The sequence below is a fragment of the Hydra vulgaris genome, chromosome 06, assembly GCF_038396675.1.
Source record: "Hydra vulgaris chromosome 06, alternate assembly HydraT2T_AEP".
NCBI classification, from domain to species: domain Eukaryota; kingdom Metazoa; phylum Cnidaria; class Hydrozoa; order Anthoathecata; family Hydridae; genus Hydra; species Hydra vulgaris.
Genome location: NC_088925.1, coordinates 14,068,390 through 14,090,459, shown reverse-complemented (window position 1 = coordinate 14,090,459; position 22,070 = coordinate 14,068,390). Strand labels below are relative to the sequence as shown.

Sequence of the window (22,070 nt, the reverse complement as noted above, 5' to 3'; positions counted from 1 at the left end):
ATGCATAACATAACTTTAATGAACTATTTGACATCACTAAGGTTAAAGGCAAATGGTTGTGCAAAGAGGATGATTACCTATATAAACTGCGGAGCAACATTGTCCACAGTAACCAGTTCACCACCACCTGATTGGTCTGATAGAAGCATGTACTTTGACACATCTGAAAACAGCAGACACTTTTTGAGATGATGAGATTGCAACATCATCAAGCAAAAAGAAGTATAATCCAACACTCATTGCAAGACGTCTTGTTACAATCTTAAAACTATCTTTTCACGGAGCGAAGGTGTGCCTCCAGCTTTCTGGCGACACCATTGAAAGAGCTGGTCAGGTGATAAAACACTTAGTGAGCATGCTTTAACTGAAGAAACGTAGCATACACTTTGACAACAAACATATTAGTGTCTTTGAATAATAGATAGTGGTCCTCAAGAACGCAGCAGAAGAATTTAAGTTGACTGCGCTCAAGCAGAAAGATGGGAAAACACAAACAATTGCAGAAGGACTTTAAGACGTGTTAAAGAAATTCAACTTGTGATGATTGTTGCAAATACAATAAGTGTGACCAAATGTTTGAAGAGAAATGTTACCATAAACTCAAGTTCATCATGTGCAAGATTGCATTCTTTGCGTTGTCATGGGCAACAAGTTTAATGGATTGACTAAATCTCCAAAAATTGAGTACTTCTCAATTTTTGGAGATTGTTACGCACAAAATGATTTAAAAAACATTAAATCATTTTGTGCGTAACATATTAAAATTAAATTACCTCAAAAGTAAGATTTTATCTTAATTTTAATGAAAGCTCATTAAATTATGATACAGGGAAACGAGGTTGTAAAAAAGTCACTAACCTAATAAATACATATATTATACTATATATTATACTATTATATTATACTTTATATATATCTTATACTGCTGATTGTATTATATATAAAACAAGAGATAAATATCATATATCTAATATTGCTGATTTAAGTTAGCAGTGTGATGTCATACTGAAATAGCCTGCTGTCGGGGGCTTAAGTACATACATCAACCGACAAAAAGCTTTATTCGCAGTGGAGTGCTGCTACATTGACCGAGGGTTTTGGATGGGTCAACAATCTTTTCATTCATCATTCTTTGTTTTCTTCTTTTTCTAAAAAATCTGTAACGATTTAGATGCTCACATAAATATGCAATAACAGATATATAAATATATATAAATGTGTGTATATATGCGTGTGTTTATTTATATATATATATACGTGTATATATATATGTGTGTATATATATATGTGTGTGTGTGTGTGTGTGTGTGTGTGTGTGTGTGTATATATATATATATATATATATATGTATGTATATGTGTGTATATATATATATATGTATATGTGTGTATATATATATATATATGTATGTATGTATGTATGTATGTGTGTATATATATATATATATATATATATATATATATATATATATATATATATATATATATATATATATATATATATATATATATATATATATATAGAGAGAGAGAGAGAGAGAGAGAGAGAGAGAGATAGAGAGAAAGAGAGAGAGCCTTTGTAAATGTTTGAAGCTGTCACTTATACAATATCAGTGCCAAACTCAAATTAATAATTTGAGGCATTTTAGAAAATTTTTAACTTTAAATTAACATTTACCTATATTGTAATCACTCATGCCTATTAGGCCATGTTTATGCATTTTTTAATAAGTAATTTTATTAGTAACATCTTCTATGGCCAAAAAAAAAGTACTAACAAACATTGATAAAGGTTTACTTTTGTCTTAAATGAATTTTTTAAATAAAAGTAGAAATAGTATTAATTTATAATTAAAATGGTATAATTTTTTAAATAGTCTCCAGTTATATATTTTAATAATTATCCATTATTAAAAAAAAAAAATGTATAAAAAACTAATTTTGATACAACAAAAACATACTCATACATGGATACAACATAAACATACCCTCGTTTGCTGTCCAAACCTGATGGTGGATTTTGTTCACTAAGAACATCATAACGATTTGTCTGTCTATTCTGAACAGATTCAACACATGCAGGAGCGCCAGAACTACTACGACTGCTTCCACCACTAGCTCCTCTTGACCAAGAAGAACGAAAACCACCAGGTCCAAGAGATATATTTTCAGAGTCATCTTTCTAAACAAAAATAATCGAAATTTAGATTATTTAATTATAATTTTAAATCAAACTTGGAAAGAAAAATAATTTTTCAAAAGTCAAATAAGGAAAAGAAAAAAAAAAATTATCCACGAAAATTATATAAAAAACAACCTTTGCAATTTTAAACTTGCTTGCATCAACTGGTGTAGCAGGAAAATTTTTTGACTTTGATGGAATGTTAGTCCAGCCATCAGCAGATGAAGAAGGCCCACTTACACCACCACGCATAGCAGGACTATCACGCCCAATACCTATAAAATTTCTTTTTTAAAACAACAGTTATTTTGTCATAAAAATTAGATTAAAAATATAAAACACAAACTTAAACACACTTCTTTGAGATCCCCTTTCTTTTGGTCTCATTTTATCCTGTTGTCTCATTTTTTCCATTTCTTTTTCTTCATCCTTTGCTTCTTTGTGTATTTGATCAATTGTTTTTGGATTGCTATCATCTCTACGTGGTATCCAATTGCAACTACGCAGATCAATAATATCTCTGATAGCAAACTTAATTCTAGTTGATATCTTCTTACGGTCAATAATTTTGCCCATTTGAGCAAAATACTGATCGACACGAAACTAAAATATAAATAGATCATCATGATTTAATATGAATTAGAAAAGAGATAAAAAAGTATTTTCAAAAAGTAAATTTTGAAAGTCAAGTCCTACATTATGCTGAAATAGAAAAATTCAGCTTATCTAATTAAAATACAATGTTTGATTCCTGTTATAAAAGAAAATCTCTAGTTAAGAATGAAGTAACATGCTAGAAAAATTTAATTCATCAAATTATGTTTTATTAGCAAAGATCAATTAACTTTACAAAACTGGATGTCTGATTTTGAGATGATTAAAGGCTTCTTTAATAGAGTACATCAAAAAATTTTATGTCAGCATAACCTTTTCTCCAATACTATTAACATTTTTGGCATCACAACCACATGATGTAACTTGACTGAACTTATCTGATTCAAAAAATAAAACTGAATTTTGCATTTAAGTCTGCAGATTTATATATATATATATATATATATATATATATATATATATATATATATATATATATATATATATATATATATATATATATATATACATATATATATATATACATATATATATATATATATACATATATATATATATACATATATATATACATATATATACATATATATATATATACATATATATATATATATATATATATATATATATATATATATATATATATATATATATATATATATATATATATATATATATATATATATATATATACATATATATATATATACATATATATATATACATATATATATACATATATATATACATATATATACACATATATATATACATATATATATATATATACATATATATAAATACATATATATATATACATATATATATACATATATATATATATACATATATATATACATATATATATATACATATATATATATACATATATATATATATATATATACATATATATATACATATATATATATATATATATACATATATATATATACATATATATATACATATATATATACATATATATATATATATACATATATATACACATATATATATACACATATATATATATACATACACATATATATACACATATATATATATATATATATACATATATACACATATATATATATATATATACATATATACACATATATATATACATATATATATATACATATATATATATATACATATATATATATACATATATATATATATATATATATTCATATATATATATATATATATATATATATATATATATATATATATATATATATATATATATATATAATATCTTGGGCCATCCACCCCAAAAACTGAAACAAATCCAAATTTTAATAATTTAACAGGCTAAACCATATTGTCTAATAAATGTATTTCAAATTTTTGAATTTCAAATGTATTTCAAAATTTTGATCTGAAATGTAACCCAGTACAAAAAAACAAAAACAAAAACAAATATAATTTGATTCAACTGATAGAAATGTTTCTACTAACACAGGAAAAGTTTCTTCAAAATTGTTGGATAAACACTCCCCTATCCCTCTAGTAAATTACTTAAAATTTTTAATACAAATTCAATTAAAGTCAGCTACAGTTACACACACACACAAAAGAAAGAATTATACAAGTCACAATATTCTACTAATGTTTTAGTAGAAAATAAATTGTTATATTTCCAAAAATTTCATATTATATCTACAAGAAAAAATTTGAAAAATTTGCGCATATGAATTAAGAATGTTTATTAAATTGTATATTAAATGTATATTAAAAGGTGCTAATGATAGAGATAAACTGACATAAACTTTACTAAGGATAAACCTCAACTCATAATATAACTGACATTAACTCAATAACATAAATAACATAACTCTACTAAAGATCATTAGTCTCTATAGCAACAACAAAAAAAAGTAAAATATGAATTTCTAACCTTAGCCTTAGGATGATCCAAATCTTTACCGATAGTTGCAAGAAGTTTGCACAAACATTCTAATTGGTCTTCTGCTGACTCTACTTTTTCACATTTAAGAAGCTTGATTACACAATCATGCATAATATTCTCTGAAATCATCTAAATAAAAAATTTAACCTTATAATTTGATTCATCAGATTACTACAAAAAATACAAGTTGTCTATCTAAATATTAATACGCTAATAAATAGTGCGCATAGTTACGCCTAATGTTCATGCTGTTAATGACAGTTCTGTATTCTGTAAAATACACACTTCTTAGTTTTTAAGTAGTGTCTAGACTTTATGAATGCGCAGTTATATATTCCATGCGGTCTTTCGAGTAAGGTCATCAAGCAAATTAAAGCTGATATATTATTATTTTCGAAAAGAATTGATGTTGTTCATTGTTTAAAATAGAAAATTTAAATAATCGTTTGTGTGTTGTTGGTTGTTTTTATTTTTCTAATTTTTATAGCCTTCATTTATAGTTTTCATTTTTTAGAAGTTAGAAATAAAATGTCTGGTAAAATAGTTTTTTTAGTACAATCTAAACATGAATACTGTAATTTATCTAATCTTCTAAACATTAATACTGTAATTTAATAGTGTTAGTGTCGCTTCACTTTCTTTTTTAATAAAGGACTTTCTAGGCTTTTTTAAAAGCGTTTCTTTACTCCACGCAGTCTTTCAAGCAAAGTCTTCCAGCCGATTAGAGCTGATAAATTTTTAGTTTCAAGTGGAATTGATGTTGTTCATTGTTTAAAAACTAAAATTTGTTTGTTGTTCGTTGTTTTTAATTTTCTGTTTTTTTTTTTAGAAAAAGTTAAAACTAAAATGACTGTAAAAACTTTTTTTCCAATGTTTCTTTTTTAGTAAAATGTTTCAGTTTTGTCTTCAGTCTTTTTAGATCAATTTAAGCAAGTATTTTTCATTTTTTAGAGCAGTTAAAAGGAGCTGAAGGCCTTTTTAGTAAATATATAGTGTATAGTAGTTTACTTATAGTTTATATTAGTAACATAGTTATATTAGTTTATTTATAGTTTATATTAGTTCAAGTTTATTTATCGTTTATATTAGTAAGTTTATTTATAAATTATAGATTGACAGCGACTTAAGTAAGTTTTACCATTTAGATATTATTTGAGTACAAATGTAGCATTAGCAATTTTATTGTATATAATTTTATCTCAATTTTTATTTTTAGACAGACAGGTAGAACTCAGTAAGGACTTAGATTTTGTAGATTTAAAAACTTCTTTTGAACATTCTTTTAAAGCATTGAATATGCTTTAAATATTTTGTCATTTAGGTGTGGTAGCATCATCAGTTGGTGCAAATAGTAATGTCTTTTAATTTATTTTAAAAAGAATCAATAAATATTGTTTATTTAAACATAATCATCAGGATAAAATAGATAAGATAGATAAAATAGCTTTTTAATTTAATATTTTTTTATTTAGTTATAACTTCAGTTGCACCAGCCACAACAGGTAACTTCGTACATTTATTTTAATATAATTGAATTACATTTGTTACTTAACTTTTCAAGCAATAAATATTGTTTATTTCAACATTATTGTCAAGATTATATAAACAAACTTTTTATTTGATAATTTATTTTAGTTGCTTCTGGATCAACTTTAAATAATGGTAACTCATTAATTCATATTTTATTATAGATAAATGTAGATAAAAAAATGTAAGTTGGAAATTTTTGTAGATTTAAAAGCAGTAAGCTTTTTTCTAAAGGTTCTTTCTATTTTTGGATTAAATCCACTATCACTACATTTGTTCTATGTTTATATAATGTACTTTAATAATTTTTGTCATTTGAAAAAATATATCTAAGTTAAATTACACAAGGTTGTAGAAAATAGTTATAGTTTAATGATAAGGTTGTAGACTGTTAGAGCAGATTATAGATCTTTGATCTATTTAATCTATTTAATAACCTACTACCAAAGGGAAAATTTACGATTAGTTGTTTGTTTGTTTTTCTGTTTAGTTGACAACAATGAAGAGAGAGGTAGTATGTTTGAAAGGATTTTTATTTTTTTGTAAAGTAACTAAAATCTTTTTTAAAATATTGTTGTTGACGTAAAAGTAAAACAGTAGGTTTTTATAATTTTATACAATAAGCCCAAGAACTTATTAAATACTTAAAATTATATCATCAATAATAGAGAAAAAATTCAAAGTTCTCAGTAAGACATCTTCTTATTATTTTACATCAAGTTAGTTTAATTAAAATTTATTTTCTTTAATTGATCAAGAGAGAGCTAATACAGGTAATAGTTATATTAGTTTAGTGAATTTGATTTTAAAAAGTTAAGTAGATATTTAAACGTCTATACATTTAAGTGGTTTTATTGTTTAGACACAGAATTGAAGACTGAAATAAATCAGTGTTTTTGCTATTAGATAATTGTTAATAGGAATTTGTTTATTTGTACTGTGACTGGAATTTTAAAACTTCAAGTACTTAAGCTTTATTTTCTTTTTTCTTTTAGGAGAGTTAGAAAAAAAATTAAGTATAAATTATGTGATTAGTATAGTTAAATAAAGCATTTATATCTGTACACTCAGTAGTCCAAGTCAGTTATCATATTTTAAAAATTGTCCAGGAAAGAGTAAATAGTAAAATAATTAGTCTTTATTGGCTTTTTTATTCTTGATGGTTAAATTTATGTTTTATTTAATTTGTCTTGAGGCACATGAAATATAATTTTGACAAAAATAAAAAGTTAAATAAAAAAAGTGAAAAGTCATTTCTGAATTACAGACGTTTTTCCTTTAAACATTGTCGGGACACCAGACCCTTTATATTAACCAAACTTTGTTTCACATTGTTGCAGGAAAACAGTCTTTATACCTATGTAGATACTGAAAAAACTAAAAAAGGTCTCATACATAACTCATTTTCACAAAAAACTGGATAACCGACCTTTGTCTTCTGAGGTACAGATATTAAAATTTAAAGTTTATATTAGTTTTTTGGTTTACTTTATAGTTAATTTTAGTTTAGTTTTTATTAGTTTTAGCTTCAGTTATCTTTTTTCTTACTTTAGACAACTTCATGGAAGAAATGAGGGGAATAGGTAAAAAAAATTATAGTTATATATTTAATTATTCTGAGGTATATTTTGTCTTAAGTGTCTGGTAGAAGCATAACTGGTAGGGCTGTGTTTTAAATTTTATATATTTTTACGGAGAAATATGTGCAATAGGTGAAAGAATTATTTAATATAAATATGACATTTTTAAACTGTTTGCATTTTACTCATTTTTTTATTAAAATTAAATTTCTCACAAGTTTAACTCTTTTTAATTTACTTTTTCATAAATTTATTTTTAGCATCCTCTTCATCCTGTGAAAATGGTGAGGTTATGCTTTATATTTTGATTAAAAAAAAATTGTAAATATTTTTAAATTTTATTATATCCTTCTATTTGTAAGTTTAGAGTCATTAACATTTGAGGAATACCAAAGATATCGCTCCCAACACCCAGGGCCTCTCTCGGAGAGGTCTTTGAATAAGTGGCAAAGTAATGGCGGTATGGATGAGCAATCCTTCAAATGGAGGGCTCATCCATACCGGGGTGTTGGGAGACACCGAAGAAAAAACAGCAACCAAAAGGTTGTAAATGTCTTCTGTCAGTGAAGATATTTATAACTTTTTTGTTGCCGTTTTTTCTTCGGCGACTTATTTTTATTTTTATTTTTTTTAATTTTTTAATTTTTTTTTTTTTAATTTGTAATTTCTTTTTATAATATATTGTTGTATATTTGGTTTGTTTTTGTCTTTTTTAATTGAAATTTTATTTGTTTTTCACCAATTAAACTTAAATATAGTTAAATTGATTCACTACCCAATCATCATAATATGATGCTAAATTTTATTTGTTAAAAATAATTAATTGGTAGTTTAATTTATTGAAAACACTGCTTTTAAAATTTACTAAAAGCCAAGACTATTTAGCTATATAAATTCAATTTATTTATCAATTTAATTATACCATCTCATATTAAAACATTACTAAAAATTAAATAGTATAGGAGGCCTTTTAATATTTATCATCAGGTAGGACTATTGCAAATTTTATTTGCAATAGTACTACCAATGATAAATACTGAAAGTACTCTAGTTATCACAATTTTGATGTATGTAAAAAGTTATACAATAGAAATACTTTACTGCATTGTTGTAACTATGAGTTACCATTGTTGCATTATTATAAAAAGAAGTAATAGTTGAAGATGTCATTTTTTGATTATGAAAGAAATTTTAAGACAAATTTTTTTCATTTTTAAGTTCAAGAAAAACAAAATGCTGAAAGAATGATAAAAGAAATATACAATATTTAAGTCTTCCCATAGGCTTGAATATTGATAACACCCACAATTAAAATTAATTTTTTAGACTAACTGATGACGGCAGATCGCATCTTTTAACTTATAAAGCATTTTAATAATTTGTGGCGAAAAGCTGAACTTTTATTAAAAAAAAAAAACTATAAAATTTATTATTGAAAAAAGCAAATTAAAAAATTTGTTAATGAAATATTTATACAACTTTTGTATTTTTTTTTTTAGAGTTGTTATTGAAAAAAACATCTTTTATAATGATTTAACAACAATTGAAAGTTTTGATAAGCAATCTATTCAAGATTTTTATCAGTCCATATAATTAAGAAACTAATTTGCTATGCACACTAGAACAAATGATGTGCCATCGGCAAAGGCTGATTGAAGCTGATGATAGGGCTTTAATAAATGTATTTATCGCATTTGATGCATATCTGAAATTGTTTCTTTTATATTTTAATAAAAGCAATCGTTGAAACAACTCTTAAAAATAGATTAAACAATTACCATTATTAAAATAACTCAAATGATGACATTGAAAAAGCATACTTAAAACTTCAAGACCAACATCAAAAATATTTTATCAAGTCTCTTGAAAAACATGAATATCTTTATTACAAGCACACCAGATGAACAAGCCTTCTAATATATTCTAATATTTATCATGATTGATAACAACCACTTTATATACCTAGAAAGTTCAGAAGCGATAACTCTAATTGTCAACCGATGAAATGCCATTATAAAGTTTGATTTACAGTGCCTCAAATCTGAATGCAAAATTCTTTTAATAAGAAGAGATACTGTTCTTACATCATTAAATAACGTAGATAAACAAGTGACAAACCTTATTAACAAACATACATAAAATGAAGGTCTGTAAAGTGATTTTCTGATATGAAGAATGTAACAAAGATTGCATAGATTTTAAATGGGCAAATCCCCACCCCCCTGTTTCTACTAAGTCTGCTTTTGATGAAGATCATTTATATGTAAAACTAAAGAATTCAAAAAATAACGTTAAAGAAAATAGAAACAATGTTGAAAAAGTTATATCTAATGATATTAGCAATTATAACCACATATCAGAAAATTTATCTTTAGAAAACTGGATAAACACTATATCAAAAAAACACAACCTAAGACCGACAACCTATCCACCAAGCACTGGACCACTTCCCAAAAACACTTCTGACAAATAAACTTAAATTCTGTCTAGCAACAAAATGAAATTTTTCAAATATAAAATTGGACTGTGTGTAGACACATGCCAATATTTATTCAGACTGCATACTCATTAGATTTGTGATCTCCTTCTACCAATCCTAATATTTTTTTATTGACATAAGGCCCATCTAAAAATATTTGAATCATTTTTTGTATGTTAAAATGACAAACACCTTGATTATCATATTTTAATAATTGCTCAGAATTTGCACCTCTTAAAAATAAAGTCAAGATATCATGTAAAAATTTAATTATTCCTTTCATTCAGTTGGATAGTTCCAGAATCGGGAATATGACACCCCTTGGCCACTGTAAAGGGGGGCCGAGGAGACTATATCCCTATCCATAGATTTTTTCTTTCAATATTTTTTTTTTTACTTCAGTAGTTTATTTGTAGTACATTATTTATTAATTTAGGTTTTTTAGCGCTTCACAGCCACCTTCCCTGTAAAATTTCATGACAAGGTTTATGCGCATATACACACCATTGCGTAGCTTTACACCACAGCAAACCAAAACTAGGCTATCCTTTTATCTTATTTTTGTATATTTATCTACTCGTGCTTATATGTGAAGTTATCGATTCTTTTCAATATGAGGTTGTTTGTAGCAATTTTTCAATTGACTTTCAGTACTGCTTACATACAATCTTGAAGCGATAAGAAAACTTTATTAAGTGCACCACCTTCCGTTTCGTTAAACGTTTCACCTACAAGCTTGTGCATCTTGTCAACATTGGAGGGGCTGTTACTGAGATATTTACTTTGTAGTGCTCTAAAATATCCTAAATCTCGGATATTCATACCTAGATTTAGGATATTTTTTTTGAATATTTTATTTGTATATTGAACTCATCCTGAGACGCGCTCACCATAAATTCTGAATCATTAATGGCTATATGCAATTTTGCATTGTCCTGTTGTTTAAAAATAGTTTGACTCCTTTCAATATGATTTCCTATTCATTCTGAATGTATGGCTGGTAAAACATTGAAAAGCATGTTGCGATACTCAAATTTATCTGCAACAATAGGAGTTACAAGAGAACTAGTGTTCGCTTATTTTGTTTCTTACTGCTTTTTTTTGCAGGCTCTTTCTTTAAAAATAGCCAAATGCCAATCTTGCCAACAAACCATTCATTTGTATGTTGGTCAAATTTTGGTCTCGCATCGACAGCTAGGAACATAATTTTTATGATAAAACTCTTTGATTTTAAATGTTAATGGGGTTCAGGTTCATCAATCTCCAAGTAGTACCGCCCTGATTCTTCTGTCAAAAGAAACCATTTTTCATCTACACGAATCGTGTTGAACATATTTACAAACTAAATTTTACCATTTACCAAAAATAGTAAGTGAGAAAGAATTAATTCAATACAATGCTTCCTATTTGATCTAATAAAAAAGGTTTCACAGCTAACGTGCACACTATCAGATCACCTGTCTTAAATCAACAATAAATTGTTGGAATACTTAAAGGCCCTGAAAATGATTGAATGGTTTTATGCTTGTTCAAAGGGATTTTACTGATTCTTCCTTAATTAATCTGATATAGTATGTTGAAATGCAGTAGGCTTAAAAATTAGTAGTTCCTGTTTTAATTAGTAGTAAGTATGAAAAAACAAATGTTGTATGTTGAAAATCAAAATTATCATATTCTATGATTTGATTAATTTCAAAAATAGGTCCAGTTATAGGCCACTATTTAAACTTTGGTAACAATATAATCGTCATTCAAAAGTTAACATGGTTTTTTAGAAAATTAATTAATTCTTTTATCTTACCGCTAACAGGATAATTTAAAGGTTAAAAAATGATAAAAAGTAGCTAAATGGAAATCGCTCAAGGCATACATAGAATTGCTTTACGCGAACGTAAATTGACAGCAGCTTAACGCTTTAAAACAAAGCTTGAGATCAGATGTTAGATCAGCTGTCTGTTTTAAGTGATCAAAACGAGAAAACTTCTTGAAAATTAGGAATATAAAGTTGAGTCATCAACAAATAGAACCACTTTAGATGTAAGGTTGTCAGGAAGATCATTATTACAGATAAGAAACAATAAAGGAGCAAGGATAAAACCTTGAGGTACTTCAGAAGTTACTAGAAATAAAAAAGAATGTTTGCCTTTGAGAATGACTTTAATAAAGCAATTAGAGAAAAAATGATTTGATAATCTAAAACTTTTTCACATACACCATATTAAGCAAGCTTATGGAGAAGACCAGCATGCTGAACAAGAAAGAAAGCCTTAGATATGCCAAGAACAATTTGTAGATTAAAAAGTAGCTGTTAATTAGTCAAATTTTATTTAAGCATTAAATAAAATTTGTTTTTAATTAATACAGCATATATCTTGTTAATAAAGGATAAAAAACTGTTTGAAAATATTGCACACTACACTCAATACCTAATACTCATTCATCAGATCTTATCTTGAAATAGTTTAAAACTCATTATTTTTGGTATTCATTTTTAGATCAAATGCTAATTTGAAAACATACTACTTGTTTATAACTTATTATTTTAAAACTTTAAAAAATATTACAACCATTTTATACAGAAAAAAGAAAAGAAAAACTGAAAAAAAGACCACCTTAATATAGCACATTATTATTTAATGTAGCACTTTATGCAGCACATTTACAATTTAAGAAAAAATACCTCTAACTTACTTTAAGCTTGAACAACTCTCCTATAAAACGTATATTTCCAAGCATCCGTCTTCTATTCATTATTTCACGCTGGTCTAAATCTGCTTTCCATAGTTTTGACTCTGCTTCCTATAAAATAAAATAAAATATCAAGATTTTGAAGAGGTAAGAATAGAGGGGATTTAATAACACAACTTAACTAGAGCAGCAACTAAAAACAAAATATGTTTTTAATTAAGTTCCTACTCAAAAAACTTCTAAAAATCCTTTTTTAATTGGCTTTTTTTTGGTACTAGTTTTTAGAATTTAGATATTATTTGAACTTTCAAATAGTTACAGTGGCATTAAATCTATAAACATCCAATTATTTTATTAAATAAAAATGTTTAATATCCTATATATCAGCTACAAAAAGTCAGACAAAAATGTTAAAAAAAAAAAAACTAACAGCAAAATATAAACAAAATTTTGCTATCAAAAGTAATTATTTGAAGTCAACTTTTATTATATTTCATCATACTCATGTATTAAACTTTAAACAGGTTGATTTTGAGAACTAAACTTTTTTAGTTTGTAACTAATTTTTTTATTTTAGATGATAATGGAATTCATAAAGTTTAAACTTTGGTTTCACAAATTTATTTAGTAAATGTTGCAGCAACTCTAAAAAATATAAGTTAATATAAATAATATTTGTAAATAAACCAACAACCTAACAAAAACTATGCTATACAGAAAGAAATGTTATGTTGCTACATTGTTTAACGAGGCTATATAACCTGGAGGTTTTAAAACTCAACAGGCTGTATTTAAATTTTGTAGCCAAAAACTTGCACAAAAAAAAAAAGAAAAAAAGAAAGAAAAAAAAGAAAAGCACCCAAGCACACTACTAACTGTACTTACTAAACTTCAATAAATTCAAACTTTCGTCCTCTGAATTCTTGTAAAAGGAAAAGTAGGCCTACAACCTCAAGAATAAGAAACTGTAAACAGAATAAAAATGAACTCCCTCAAAGAACTACATTTTTACATTTTCCAAAAAAAGTTCCATTTACACCTTAATAAAATTGCAATCTATATTTTCTCAGACAAAACGACTAATAAAAAAAAAATTTAATTTAATTCTTATAGATACTTAATTCATTGGATGGTCAAGCCATAAATGAAGTACATAACTAAAGAGTAAAATAAAAAACAACTTAAAATTAAAATCACAATGAAAATTTTTAAAATAGGATGAATCACAAATGTATTTAGCACATGCTGTCTATGGTACTAAATGCTCATTAGGACTTTTTGAAATTAAGCTGTGAATGAAACTTCTTGCAAAATTGTCAACTGCATTTAAATTACCTAACCATGATATGTTGAAAAATTCTTATATGAAAGGGTTTAAAATGAAACCTCAATGAAACAGTTGAGGTTTCATTTTAAAGTTCTTGTCATAACTGTTTCCAGTGTAGCAATTTTATGTGATGCTTAGAATAATATCAAGTAAAAAAAAAAATTAATAGAATGGATTTAGATAAATACTGATTTATACCTTAGTTAGGGGGGCTTAAATTTTAAGGTAATTTTAAACTTTATATAACAATGTGTATAATTTAGAATAAATATAATTTAGAATTTGAATATTTGAGAACTTGTATAATGTGTGAATATTAGAATTTAAATGAAAACAATTGTAAAAATAATAATAATAAAATAATATAAAAATGAATAAATTTCTCTACCAGTAATAATAATTAGTTATTAGGTGGATCATTAATAACTGTAATTTACAGATTGCAGAAATAAAGAAATCAATAATTATGTTAGAAAAATGCCTCAACCAGTATTTTAGATCAGCATCTAAGCAGGTTATCTATTTTATTAGATTATTTTAATTAATAATAGTTTAATTTTTGATTCTCAAAAGAAATAACTAAATTAAGTTTTTTAGAATATTAAAAAAAGAGAAATAAAAATAGGATAAGCAATAATTTTTGCAGATAATGATTTATTAAATACACTTGAACACTATTTTTAAGATTCAAAAAGTTATACTGGCAAAAATATAGCAAAAAAATTTTAAAAATACTGTGTTAAGTCAGTACTAAGAAGGTTTTGAATATATGTACTGTAAATGCAGCTAATATGAAAAGGGCATGGCATCTATAAGTTCATGATTATCTTCACATATACCCTTATTGAATACTACTTCATACACTAAATTTAATTTTCACTGATGGAAGAAACCTTACATCTATAGAAGCTTCCCAACAAGAATGGGAAGATACCATGGATTTAAGGTTACTAGCATGAGATTTTTAGGGGTCCCCTTAAATCTTTGAACACATAACAAGTTCTTAAAATTATTTAAATAAAATTAATCAAAAGTGTATCATGTTGAGTCTCAAATAAAGCAAAATTATATGAAAATTTAAAAAATGATAATTATATAAAAATAAATAAAATAGATTTAACAGCATAAAAATGAAGTTTATGAAGTGAACCTAAAGAAAAAAAGTGCATTTAAATTTTTTAAGAATGTATACTTTTCAATAAATTTTTTTTATAATGTAATTATCATGAAAAAATCAACCCTCCTTACCTACGCATAAAGTTTTGAAAGCATTAAAATAAAAGAACTTGCAGTTAATTTAATGTATATCTGTTATATAACACAAGCCCTCCCGGAAAGCGCGTGCTTTAGCACACCTAGTACATCTATGCTTAAAGTAATTTTTTTAGACAACTTGACCACCTTTTTATTTAGTAAGCATTTTAAAAATACGCAGCAAAATAAAGCTATGAGAAACTAAAGAATAAATCAGCAATACTAGAAGAAAAGAACCGAAGACCAAACAAAATAGAAAAACTAAAGAAAATAAGCTGAAAAAAAAGTATTTATAAAAACAAAAAAAATTTTTTTAGACTGTTATTTTCCAATAAAGTAGATATAATATAACAAAAATAAAAATATTTTTTGATTTACAATTGGGGTGGTTTCTGCATCATGAACAAAACAACTTACGAAGAGAAAGTGAATGAATTGCTAATGGACAGAACAGTATACAGAGAGCTCCAGACTGACCAAACGAATAAGATTGTGAGAGGAATTACTGACATGTCAAAATACATGCTTAAACTTCACAAAATTAACGAACAGACTGCAGATTTCCTTCTTCCCCATGAACCATGTAGACCACCACTATTTTACGGACTTCCAAAAATTCATAAACCTAACATTTCGCTACGACCAATAGTCAGCGCATGCAGCGGACAAACGGACAATCTATCAGAATACTTGACAAAATTCATACAACCACTAGTCGAATCGCTACCAGCCTACATTAAAGACAGTATACACTTTCTCAACATGTTACAAAATGAACGACTTCAATCTTCGGAATTCATCTTTGTGACGGCTGACGTAACATCACTCTACACCAACATCCCACATAGAGATGGCATAGACGCAGCATTACACTACTTGAGGCTCATACCAATACAAGATAGACCAATTGACTGCCCAACCCCGGGTTCATAGGTAACCTAATAGAAGAAATTCTATCATATAGTACTTTTTCCTTTGGTGACAAACACTACCATCAACTGACAGGCACATCAATGGGCACACGAGTTGCGCCATGCTATGCGAATTTATTCATGGGGAGGCTTGACGAACGTATCACTAACCGATTTCCGAACCACATTACTTTCTACAGAAGATTCATTGACGACATATTCTTCATTTTTCAAGGACCCATAGAAGTGTTAGATCAGATCTGTAACTACATGAACACCATTCATCCAACTACCAAATTCACTTTTAATCACTCAGCGACATCAATAAACTTTTTAGACATACTACTGTATAAAAATGAACAAGGGAACATTCACACAACCATCTACCGAAAACCAACTGACACAATAGGACTACTTCATTATGACTCACATCATCCTACACACACCATAACGGGCACCATATACAGCCAAGCTCTCAGATACTGCACTATCATTACAGAACTTAACAACCTACAAAAAGAACTTAAATACCTAACTATGACACTAGTACTTAGGGACTATCCTCTGCACATCATCAACAATAACATTAAAAAAGCGCTTTATAAAACGCAACATGAACTCATCAACAACAGGCGAGTGCAGGAAAATACAGAACGACTAACGATAATTACACCATATACTCCCATTGGACAACAAATCAACAGCATTATTCTTAATAACTGGAACATGATTGACCCAGACTTACAACTACAGGACATATTTCCACACAAACCACTATCAGTACATACAAACTTAAAATCTATTAAAGACTTACTAATACACACTAAACACCAACAATAATAACTGTACAAAAAATGTCAGCTTTTACTTCAACCCCTCTATCAACATCATCTGAATGGAAAAACACAAAACTTTATATGAACAAAAACTCTGGTTCATTGAGACTCTAAAAACTAACGCAAATTTGTCATCGGCGTTCTAGGCCTCGCTTGCCTCAGTCTCTTATTCAGCATAAAAGCCATTTCTAAAACCGCATGCTATTCTGTTTGAACTCTGATACAGAGCGGTGAGTTTAAAATCACTTCAATTTATTTACATTCTTTGGATATTTAGGCGGATTAAGATTCCTATCAATCTTGAAATATTTAAACATTCCCTGTATACCACTGTTTATTGATAATTCTAAACTTAACTTTTATAACAACAACAAGCGGATATTCATCATCAAGAACACATTTTACATCCTCATCACGATTTTAACCAAAGATAACATTTACTTTCAAAATGGTAAGCACATGTGTTTTTATTACTTAACTCTCTTTTATTCTATTTGCAATTATATTTGTAGACAATTGATATGTAATAATAATTATATGTAAGAGGAATTATGTCTTTGTTTTTTCTCATTTTACTAAGGTTTTAAATGTACAGTTATAATTTATAAATATTTACCATAACGACTATCAATTTGTGTTGCGTGTCTGTGGTACATAATAAATGTCATATGATATCTATGTGAATGCCTACATTGATATCCACAAGTAGATACACAAAGGCCTTGGTCAGAGTTGACCAAGAAAAGAACAAACTAAGTCTAAGACAAACCATCCCATCACAAATTACTGGTGTTTTACAAATTTTGAGCACGTGCACGTTTTTAGCAAAGTAGTGTCCACAGGGTGTCGACCATTGGTCAGGCGCCAGACCTTCGAAACTCCCTGATGACAATTAATGGTCCTGATGAGAATGTCATCTTGACACTACATGGGTAATTGGATAATAAAACACCTATATTTTAATCATATAGCACTCAATACACAGATGATTGTCATTCTAAGATTTGTACTAATATTTCTAGAATTTATATTTGCTAATTTATACCTATAGAGTTATACTGAACCCAAACTGAGTCATTATAACATTACTCTAACACCTATTTAACACAATAAATGTGTGAAATAGCCAGTGTAATGTATATAATACATATTATTAATTTATGGATGTCTTGGAATATATATGTATGTCCATGGGGTATATGTGTGTGCATAAACATGCGTGAGCACATATATACTCATGTGTTTGTATGAATATATACGTAACTATTTTTTATCAGTGAGTGTTTGCGCATATGTATGTATTTATGTATATATTTGTAGACAGATACATACCTATTTTTTTGTATATGTATGTATGTTTGTGGGTATATATATATATATATATATATATATATATATATATATATATATATATATATATATATATATATATATATATATATATATATATATATATATATATATATATATATATATATATATATATATATATATATGTTGAAGGGTATGTATATATATACATTTAGTGGTTGTATGTGTACAGCCAAATTGCATAACCACTGCCCAGTACTACCTAGTTTCACATTAGGTGTCCAGTACTAAATAATGTGCTTGTGCATATCAGGCTATACATAATATGTGTAATGTTACTATAAATATACATGATATTTAATACATAATTACTGTCAAATACACTAAAGGTACTACATCTAATATTGTTTTTATAGTCACTGCATCTTTTGACTATATATATTTATCATACCTATAACTCAAGCCACACCACACAAACTATATATAAAACGGATCATTCCACTCCAAATAATCTACTAGAACTCTGTTACATACACAATCTGATAACTACTTAAAAAACGAATAATTCTACTCCAACTCTGTGACATACACCCATACACATCCCTCTATAAAAAATAAGTAATAACACTTAAATTATATCTAAATGTACACACATGTTATTGTTAATGTATCATTCTCACACTGTTTAAATACTATAATAATGCTAATAAAGAGTTATTAAGCTAATGAGAAATAAAAAAACACATTATCACATTACTACTAGATACCAAATAACTTAATTCTGATAACCAGCTTCCAACCACTAATATTGTTTTGAAACTAAAAACTCATACTAAAGACACAAGTCACCATGAATATAAGTAAACACTATCTCAACCATACTATACATACAGTTTGTTTAATTGACAAGAGGCTACCTGCTACCTATTTTATAAAACGAATAATTCTTCTCCACTTCAGATACTCCTGTTAACATAACAGTCACATGACATTTTCACAGTTACTCTTATAACTTTTACATAATTCCATATAATCTTAGATTATTAGTTGTAAAATATATATATATAGGTGTGTGTATGTATATGTATATATATGTATGTATATATATATATGTATGTATATATATATATATATATATCAATATATATATATATATATATATATATATATATATATATATATATATATATATATATATATATATGTATGTGTATGTGTGTAAGTGTGTGTATATATATATATATATATATATATATATATATATATATATATATATATATATATATATATATATATATATATATATATATATATATATGTATGTGTATGTGTGTAAGTGTGTGTATATATATATATATATATATATATATATATATATATATATATATATATATATATATATATATATATATATATATATATATATATATATATATATATATATATATATATATATATAGTTTATTAGTTGTAGAATAGACATATAAGAGTTTGTGTTACTATATTAGTGGAATTGTGTTTAAATTTTCCAGATTATCTAGTTGCAATAGACTGTTATTTTAAAATACATGTTATTGGACTTCTAGTATTCACGTCTAACTTACGTTACAACAGTTTGAATGACTTTCAACCAATTTTATACTTGGCATCATATGCCAAAAATACATTTATTAAAGAAACTCATAATTTTATTTAAGTTATTCCAACATTAACAAAATTTATTAATTAAATAATACTCTTTACAATAAATAACTATTTATTATCTTATTTACCTATTATATTAGTATTGAGAAAAAAAGTCAAATACAGCAAAACATTTTTTAAATGAGAAAAGACGAAAAAACTTGGATGATGTCCCTGTTTGTACTGTTGGTGTGGATTGCTTAGGCCACATTTGGAGCCCTTTGTTACGGCATAGGGTTTATTGATAGCAATAAGGCAATTGCTTAGGCAAATAAACAGTGATCTGAGTACTATTTATGCTAAAAGTCAAGTTCTTCAAAAATTTTAAAATGAAAAACGTACTAAAAACTATAAAAACACAAAAAACCACCATCATCAACAAGTACTCTAAAATAATCATTCACTAATATTCGTGAAGTAACTTTTATTCTGTTGAGTCTTATCTCTTGTAAAATTGACCAGACCTAATTACTTTTTGTGAGACAAATTTCAGTTCAGCTGCCTCATCTTGTGATCACGTGTTAATGGTTATCTTCCTTTAATTCGGAGAGAACTCCAATAGTCATGCTTGGCCTGGGCATTTACCTTTGTGAGAATTCACCCATTTGTTGTGAAACTAGGTTTAAATCCACACACAATTCTTTTATGTGCTCTCGTTTAGCACCACTTCACTCTATCGCCTTTCTCTTTATTCTATATCGCTCTCCTTCTTCTCAAGACTGCACTCTTTTTGATGTTATTTCTGATCATATTGACCAAGCACACTCTCTTTATCCATCAGTTAATATAGTTGTTGTCAGTGACTTGCTCACCACTCTGAATGGCTTGGCTCTAGTGTCAATGATTTTGCAGGCATTAAAGCCCATAACTTTTGCCTTTCTTTATCCCTAACTCAAATAGTCAACTTGTCATCTCGCTTTCTTGACAACCCCAATCATTTACTTTCTCTACTCTACATATCTTTTTTCTCATCCCAGTCATTACTTAGTTTCTCCATATTCACCCTTAGGTGCTTCTGATCACAGTTTGATCTCTCTAAAACTAATATCTTACTCTTCTTCATCACCTGAATCCATCTATCATAGTACCTCTTACAATTACCTTAATGCTGACTGGGACTCTTTCCGTGATATTCTGTGTAATGGCTCTAGGGTTGAAATGTTTCGCCTTTCTGTCGACAAAGGTGCTCCTTACATAACATGGATTCAGGCTGGCATCAAATCTTTTGTTCCGTCTTGACGATTCCAGGTTAAGCCTCACTCTTCCCCATGGTTTTTCTCACATTGTGCTGCTGCGATTACCACTCGAACCATTACTTCCCTATCTATCAGCAAAACAATTCTCCAGAAAACAGACATCTGATTGATCTTTGCCTAACGCCAAAGCCAGCTATTCTTAGGTAATGATCTTGTATTTTATTACAAAAATCAGGCTCCCATGACTTCTGGACAATTTATAACAGTACCATTAATAAGGGCAAATCTGTTATTCCACCTCTCTTGTATGGTTCAAACTTGGTCACCTCACCTAAAGACAAAGTTGAATTGTTTGCTAAGAACTTTTCTTTAATATCATCTTTTGATTCTACTAGTTGCGTTCTACCTGATATAGCTGTCAAACAGGTTGATCTATTGCTCAACATTCTTATCATTCCAGCTTTCTGTATCTGAAGTGATTTCCTGCTTAGACTCTTCCACAGCTTGTGGACAACATACCTGTTATTGTCTTGCAGAAGTGTTCTCCGGAGCTGTCACCTA

At 27.1% G+C, this 22,070-nt stretch overlaps 1 protein-coding gene across 2 annotated transcripts in view; it reads right to left on the bottom strand.

The window, feature by feature from the left end:
• The window catches only part of LOC100204643 (eukaryotic translation initiation factor 4 gamma 1), a 95,483-nt gene that overhangs the window by 9,758 nt on the left and 63,655 nt on the right, over nt 1-22,070 (bottom strand). For both annotated transcript variants that reach the window (XM_065799281.1, XM_065799280.1), the window contains exons 13-17: nt 12,995-13,102; nt 4,706-4,846; nt 2,538-2,784; nt 2,317-2,456; nt 1,988-2,181 (exon numbers count right to left, since the gene is read on the bottom strand). In XM_065799281.1, coding sequence (XP_065655353.1) covers nt 1,988-2,181; nt 2,317-2,456; nt 2,538-2,784; nt 4,706-4,846; nt 12,995-13,102 — 830 coding nt within the window. The remainder of the gene's footprint in view (nt 1-1,987; nt 2,182-2,316; nt 2,457-2,537; nt 2,785-4,705; nt 4,847-12,994; nt 13,103-22,070) is intronic.